The 8,717-nt window shown below is 47.8% G+C and overlaps 1 protein-coding gene across 1 annotated transcript; it reads left to right on the forward strand.

Moving 5' to 3' along the window:
• Window positions 1-1,221: 1,221 nt before the first annotated feature.
• On the forward strand, window positions 1,222-6,547 carry LIPT2 (lipoyl(octanoyl) transferase 2). The gene is made up of 2 exons (XM_075592772.1): window positions 1,222-1,690; window positions 5,409-6,547. Exons 1-2 carry the CDS (start codon window positions 1,222-1,224, stop codon window positions 5,678-5,680), a joined length of 741 nt encoding a protein of 246 aa, XP_075448887.1. The 3' UTR covers window positions 5,681-6,547.
• Window positions 6,548-8,717: the final 2,170 nt, after the last annotated feature.

Below are 8,717 nucleotides of genomic sequence, written 5' to 3' on the forward strand. Positions count from 1 at the left end.
CATCACTCCCTGGCCAGAGAGCAGCTCCACTCTCCGACCCACATCCCCTCCCCGGGCCGAGAGCAGCTCCACTCCCCTACCCCACATCCCCTCCCTGGCCAGAGAGCAGCTCCACTCCCCGACCCAACATCCCCTCCCCAGGCAGAGAGCAGCTCCACTCCCCGACCCCACATCCACTCCCCGACCCCACATCCCCTCCCCGGGCAGAGAGCAGCTCCACTCCCCGACCCCACATCCACTCCCGACCCCACATCCCCTCCCCGGGCAGAGAGCAGCTCCACTCCCCGAACCCACATCCTCTCCCCGGGCAGAGATCAGCGCCACTCTCTGACCCACATCCCCTCCCCAGACAGAGATCAGCTCCACTCTCCGATCCCACACCCCCTCACCGGGCAGACATTAGCTCCACTCTCCAAACCACATCCCCTCCCCGGGCAGAGCAGCTCCACTACCCCACATCCCCTCCCCGGGCAGAGAGCAGCTCCACTCTCCGACCCACATCCCCTCCCCGGGCAGAGAGCAGCTCCATTCTCCGACCCACATCCCCTCCCTGGCCAGAGAGCAGCTCCACTCCCCCAAATCCCCTCCCAGGCCAGAGACCAGCTCCACACTCCGACCCACATCACCTCTCCGGGCAGAGAGCAGCTTCCACATCCCCGGGAAGAGCTCGAACTCCAGGCCCCGGCTCCCCCTCCCGGTGCTGGGCCTCAGTCCCCGGCTCCCCCTCCCGGTGCTGGGCCTCAGTCCCCGGCTCCTCCTCTCGGTGCTGGGCCTCAGTCCCCGGCTCCCCCTCCCGGTGCTGGGCCTCAGTCCCCGACTCTCCCTCCCGGTGCTGGGCCTCAGTCCCCGGCTCCCCGTCCCGGTGCTGGGCCTCAGTCCCCGGCTCCCCCTCCCGGCGCTGGGCCTCAGTCCCCGGCTCCCCCTCCCGGTGCTGGGCCTCAGTCCCCGGCTCCCCCTCCCGGTGCTGGGCCTCAGTCCCCGGCTCCCCCTCCCGGCGCTGGGCCTCAGTTCCCGGCTCCCCCTCCCGGCGCTGGGCCTCAGTTCCCGGCTCCCCCTCCCGGTGCTGGGCCTCAGTCCCCGGCTCCCCCTCCCGGTGCTGGGCCTCAGTCCCCGGTGCTGGGCCTCAGTCCCCGACTCTCCCTCCCGGTGCTGGGCCTCAGTCCCCGGCTCCCCCTCCCGGTGCTGGGCCTCAGTCCCCAGCTCCGGGTCTCAGTCCCCGGGATGTCCGGTACGGGCAGCCGGCCCATGTTGAGAGTTGTCCGGCTCGGTCTCCTGCCTTACGCCGAGGCCCTGCGGGAGCAGCAGCGCTGTGTGCGGGCAGTGCAGGGGGGACAGGCCGCCGCGGGGGTACAGGCATTGCCTCGGGACACGCTGCTGCTGTGCGAGCACCAGGCGGTATACACCGTGGGGATCCGGCGGCCCCCGGCCCCGGCGGAGGAGGAGGCCCGGCTGCGGGAGCTCGGGGCCGGCTTCCAGCGCACAGACCGCGGGGGGCTGGTCACCTTCCATGGGCCCGGGCAGCTGCTGTGTTACCCGGTGCTGGACCTGCGCCACCTGCGCCGCTCCCTGCGCGGGTATGTGAGCGGCCTGGAGGCCGCGGGGATCGGGCTGTGCCGGAGGCTGGGAGTCACCGCCAGCACAGCGCCGGAGACCGGGGTGTGGGTCCTGGGCAACAAGATCTGCGCCATCGGTGAGACCAGTACACACACTATATGCAGGGACACACACACACACACACACACACACACACACACTATATGCAGCGACACACACACACACACACACACACACACACACACACACACACACACACACACTATATGCAGCGACACACACACACACACACACACACACACACACACACACACACACACACTATGCAGCGACACACACACACACACACACACACACACACACACACACACACACACTATGCAGCGACACACACACACACACACACACACACACACACACACACACACACACACACACACACACACACACACACACACACACTATATGCAGTAACACACACACTATATGCAGTGACAGTGACACACACACTATATGCAGTGACAGACGGGCACACACACACACACACACACACACACACACACACACACACACACACACACACACACACACACACACACACACACACACACACACACTATATGCAGTCACACACACACACACACACACTATATGCAGTGACACACACACACACACACACTATATGCAGCGACACACACACAGACACACACACACTATATGCAGTGACAGACAGACACACTATATGCAGTGACCGGCAGGCACACACACACACACACACACACACACACACACACACACACACACTCACTATATGCAGTGACTGTGACACACACACACACACACACACACACACACACACACACACACACACACACACACAATGATACAGTATAAGCAGTAACACACAGGGATAAAGTATGTGCACTAACAGACAAGGATACAAGATATACACAATATATGCAGTGACACACAAGGATACAACACACAGTATATGCAGTGGCACACAATGATACAACACAGTATATGCAGTGACACATGAAGATACAACACACAGTATATGAAGTGACACACAAGGATACAACACACAGTATATGAAAAGTAAAATACAATGATACAGCATACACTATATGTAGTGAGTCAGTGACACACAATGATACAACATACACACAGTATGAAAAGTGACACAATACAATGCATACAATATATGAAAAGTAACAAATGATGATACAACACACAAACAGTATATGCTTTTATGCAACACACACACACACACAGTATATGCAGTGACACAATGATACAACACACAGTATATGCAGAATGACACTATGATACAGTACACACTGTATATGCAGAATGACAGAGTGATAAAACACACAGAGTACTGTGTATATATGAAATACACATTGATATAATTACACACAATGCAGTATATGCAGTGCCACAATTTACCCGATAATACTGAGGACCCATATACAGAATTAAGGCGGAAATTATGCAATATTGGGATAACCTAAAGCACCACGTGTATCATAGCAGAAAATAAAACTTTAAATCAGTAGCATTATTTCTTTGATACACCGGTTTTATATTTATACATATTCCCCTGAGAGTGCAGATCTCATTGTTCAACAATCAGGAGAATATATCACAATAAGCCACAAAATAATACAACATACACACAACATACTGTATGTATAGTGAACACTGGGACACACGAATCTGCCGTGCCAGTTAGAACAGGGGTGTTCAACTGCAGTCCTCAGGTCTTGTTGTGGAATAAGTTCTGCATTACTGTTACACACAGCTAATACATCTGGGGTTACCACCTTTCACTTAAGGGATTTAGGACCACTCCTCAATACTGATGTCCACTGTAAAACACGACTACTATTGATGGCTGTGAATGACCAGGCACTTCTTCGTTGCAGCCATCACTGTGCAGAGTAGCATACTGTAGGTCACTGACTTCAGCAGCAGGGCACCTGCATTCCTTTGCATGTCTCCCCTCTCACCCTGTCCTGTGTGCAGTAGACCTGCAGTCCATATGTTTTGAAACATTGTGTGAAGCCGTGCTCAAACTGTGACGTTACACGGGTACTGGGTTACCACTATATTATTTTTATTTTCACACCACTTTTTTTGTAAGCTAAACATTCTACTTTCTCTTGTAGAAAAGGGGAACCCCCCCTACCCCATTCCTATTTTGAAAGCATAAATAATATAAGTATTGCAACATTCTAACATACAATCTCAAAACCTTTGGCTAAATGTTTTAAGAAATGTAGATCTTTCTTTTTTTAAATGGGGCACAGCGAGTCACTTCTACGTCTGGTCAAAAGTGCAGAAAAACAGACTCTATATATTTGAGACAGTTTGTCGTGCAGCCAAATTAAGGCCTCGTTCAGGGTGCTGGCTTCGGAGGGAGGGCGTGCTGACGTGCGAGCTGCCGTGGGACACAATGTATTCAAATTGAATACTGGTTGTCAGGGTAGCAGCTGCCCTGTCTCCGAAGCCAGGAGTTGACGCTTTCTACAGTTTCAATAAACAACCCAAGTCGTTTTTTGAAGCTGCAGCAGCGTCACTGGAACCTCGGCAGCCAATGAAATCATTCTTGAGAATGATTTCAAGACTGCAACTTGGATCCCTAAGCTGCTGTCTGTAGCCCCGCCCCCTCCTCAACTCCTGAAAAAGTCTCCTGGGGAGGATGAACACACATCGCCCAGCAGACTGCCGCCCTCGCGAACGCCCGCCCTCCAACTCATGCCTCTGGCACCCTGAATGAGGCCTTAAGTAGGGCAGCTTTGGGACAATCCTGCTAAAGGTGTGACGCGTGGTATTATTCTGATTATATTTCATCTGTATGGCTCCAATGTGAGAGGGAAGACAGTAACAATATGTAACAATAATAGCGCATGTAAGTTAAGACAAACTGAGACAATAGGAACAAGATCCCTGCCCCAGCTTTCAAGCTAGAGAAATAAATCTATACCACATATAAATGCAATTAGGCACTGGTGGGCGGATTTACTGAGCTCCGATAAGGAATGTCACAGCTCGAACATGATAACTGATATTCAAGCCAATAATGCCAAGCAGGCTCTGATAGCCCTGAACGAAACTTATATACATTGACATACCGGAGTCAGGATAGGGTACATACAATGACAGGAGTGTCATTTTATATACACAATAACTCACCAGGGCCAGTGTGTGGGAAACCAGGTTTGAGGTGCCTGAGAGTATACAGCTTCTACACAATAGATGCCATTTATAGAATGCTCCGGGCTGCAAAACTGCCGCCTAAAACAGCACCAGGTTTAGTGTAGATGTGTTGCAGGTTGTGAAACGTTTTAATGGACCAACAAGACAGTTGCTCAGCGATTTCACGGGCTTATTTAATAGTGTGATCATGCACTTTGCACCACCACACTCCCGATTAAGTCTTCCTTGTCTTAGTGCCGAATCAGCACTATTGCACTTTATTGAATACATTGTATAATGTGTACAATATGTGCCAACTAAGGGCACTGTGTATGAAGAACTCTTCATAGTTATATACAGAACTATAGACTGTTGATCCGCTGAAATGTATCAACCACCAGATCCAATACTGCAATTAGTATGTTTTTTCTGCTGGGAAATTCTGATGCGTATACCCCAATATATGTACAGGGTAATTTAATAGAGTGCATACTAAGTGCTCTTTGCAACACTTTAGCAGTGAATGGGTTAAAACGATGCAAACCTGATGTTCCGATCCCCTATATTTCCTTAAGAAACATGTTGTAGGGAGTTGACAGATAACCCCCCTAAGCTTTGAGTTTCACTGCGGTGGGCTGTGCTCTGTGTTGCAGGAGTTCATTGTGCGAGACACGTTACCTCCCACGGCCTGGCTCTGAACTGTAACACGGACCTCGCGTGGTTTGATCACATCGTCCCATGCGGAATCGTGGGCAAAGGAGTCACTTCTCTGACTCAGGAACTGGGCAGAGATGTCACTGTAGAGGAAGTCATCCCCCTCTTTCTGGAAGCCTTTGAAGAGGAATTTAAATGCACTTTAGTCGTAGAAGAAGGAAAAGCAGAGCAGAGAAAGACTATCTTAGCATCAACATCGTTATTTCAATAAAAATGCAGGATTTTGCCTTTTGTTTTCTACCAAATGTATTATTTTCTGATAGCTCCCACAATGTACTGAGTGCTTTATAGCAGGCAAATTCAGGAAATGTAAATACTATGACGTACACGTACAAGGCAGGAAGAATTGCATTATAAAAAAATAAGTTTTGACGGAATTCCTGAGCCAAAAAGCTTACAATTGAATTAACTTTGCTAATTTGGTTTTGTTAAGTAAGATTTGGCTAAACCATAGTTTCTATTTAGATAGAAATAGGGGGGGAAACTCAACATAAGTTGCCACTCTTCCACCTCTTCTTAGAGAATATGATTCCTTGTTGAACCTTGGGACCGTGAACAGTCTTTTGGAGTCAGATCTCAGGGGATTTGACTCTAAGTGAATGTGATCCATATATGATATATATATATATATATATAAAAATATACTTTTTTTTCTGTCACTTACTGAAGCACTTGATAAAAACCTTTGCAGCCAAAGCACTTTAATTCTGTTTTTTATTTGTTATACCATAAGTTTGGCAAAAGAAAATATTTAAAATGGTTGACCAAGAAGCTTTGACTAATTTCCTTGCCAAACGGTACTCTCAGAGGGGAAATAGGAGTAACCACAGCACAAACTGTATTTCCTTGTTATTAGCCTTCTAGTTTTCCTACATGCTGCTGTTTCATGGAAGATTTCATTAAACAATATGAGGAGATGCATCAGTGCTAATTTGCTTTGAAGCATTGCACCCAGTACCGGATTTACACATCAGCTAACAAAGCTACAGCTTAAGGCCTCCAAAATAGAACAACATTTATGCATTTTAAGATTTAAAATCGGATGATAAATAAAGAAAATATGGGAAAAAGAAGATTCTCTATAATTATTGGCATTTTGGTTTAAATATGAATCTAACCATCACGTGCATCGGAAGTGACAAACTTTGTAGCTTATCACCTGAAGACATCATCAATGACTCCCAAAATCCCGAAAGAAAATGTTTTAATATTAAAATGAATGGGATGTGCAAACACTGTTCATTTTATCTTGCCACCGTCATCTTTATATATAACAATGCTAGTACAGCTCGAAACCTGTTATAACGCGATCCGTTACAACGCGAATCCGCTTATAACCAGATGTAAGCGTGGCTCCCAATTTTTATATTTATGAATACTTTACAACACGATTATTGGTATCTTAAATACTTTATTGTACAATGCATACAATTGTACATTATTTCTAACGCGATCCGCTTATAACGCGATGCGATTCTTTAGACCCCAAGCACAGTGTTATAAGGGGGTTGAGCTGTATAATGCTTTTAGAGATGGACGAATCCGCCCAAAACCGTTTCCTGGATTTTCTTGCATCCCCCCCATAATCCGTTTTGCATTGTAAAATCCGCAAAAACGGATTTGGTCAGTTTTAATCCGCACGGATTCCTCTGAAACCGCCACTGACTACAATCCATTCCACAAATGCATCAACGGGTTGCAGAATCCGAGGAGCGGATTGGCAATAATAATAAAATAAAACGTGAGTCGCCCTTTTTGAGATTGATCCGCTGAAATCCGCAGACCAAAGGAACCGGCCGATCCGCCGCGGATCCAAATCCGCCCCCAAAATTCATCTATCTCTAAATCCTTTCCTTCGTTTCAGTTTCATGTTTAGATTTTCAATGATCTTTTCAGTCAGAATAATAAATCTATTTCTAATTTTTGGGGCATCATACATTTGACATTGCTCAGAAAATCAATCAGGCCCTGATTGCACCAAGTGTGCTGAAGTGGTTGTATTGTATTGTATGTCTTTATTTATATAGTGCCATTAATGTACATAGCGCTTCCCAGTAGTAATACACGAATAAATAACAGATAATATAAATAACAGATCATGGGAATAAGTGCTTTAGACATAAAAGTAACATTAAGGACGTGGAGTCCCTGCCCCGAAGAGCTTACAGTCTAATTGGTAGGTAGGGAGAACGTACAGAGACAGTAGGAGGGAGCTCTGGTAAGTGCGTCTGCAGGGGGCCAAGCTTTATGTATCATGTGTTCAGAATATCCACAGTGCTATTCATATGCTTCTTTAAGCAAGTGTGTCTTAAGGTGGGTCTTAAAGGTGGATAGAGAGGGTGCTAGGCGGGTACTGAGGGGAAGGGCATTCCAGAGGTGTGGGGCAGTCAGTGAAAAAGGTTTAAGGCGGGAGAGGGCTTTAGATACAAAGGGGGTAGAAAGAAGACATCCTTGAGAAGAACGCAAGAGTCGGGATGGTGCATAACGAGAAATTAGGGCTGAGATGTAAGGAGGGGCAGAAGAGTGTGAAGCTTTAAAAGTGAGGAGAAGAATGGAGTGTGAGATGCGGGATTTGATCAGAAGCCAGGAGAGGGATTTCATGAGGGGAGATGCTGAGACAGATCTAGGAAAGAGTAGAGTGATTCTGGCAGCAGCATTTAGGATAGATTGTAGGGGAGACAGGTGAGAGGCAGGAAGGCCGGACAGCAGGAGGTTACAGTAATCAAGATGTGAGAGAATGAGGGCCTGAGTCAGAGTTTTAGCAGTCGAGCAACAGAGGAAAGGGCGTATCTTTGTTATTAGAGTTTCCTAAATACAGAAACATTGTTAGGAAGAACCACAGAACAAACCATTTTTTTAGCACATAAATTGGAAACAATGGTGCACAGCGATGCAAAACGTTATACCGATAACTCACTCTGGTAACACGCCCCATCTCAAGGAACGAGCACACACAGATAAATATTAGGGCCATGTGCACTGAGACACTGATACAAAGGAACTCATGATCCGTGGTCCAGTTCTGCTCTAGAATAGGCTCGATAAATCTCCTATCTTGCTCTGCTTTGACTAGCCGTTGAGACGTTGACCAACGGTGACCGGACGTTCAGCAATTCACGACTCTCCAGAGAAAAATAATCCTCGCTGACTTTCTGTGCCGTCACGTCCCTAAATTCTGTGGCATGGTTTCAGACCTGATGCAGCAGATTAAATTCCCACGTCTCCATGACTCACCCTTACCTGCTGTC

The sequence above is a fragment of the Ascaphus truei genome, chromosome 3 (genome assembly GCF_040206685.1).
Source record: "Ascaphus truei isolate aAscTru1 chromosome 3, aAscTru1.hap1, whole genome shotgun sequence".
Taxonomy (NCBI): domain Eukaryota; kingdom Metazoa; phylum Chordata; class Amphibia; order Anura; family Ascaphidae; genus Ascaphus; species Ascaphus truei.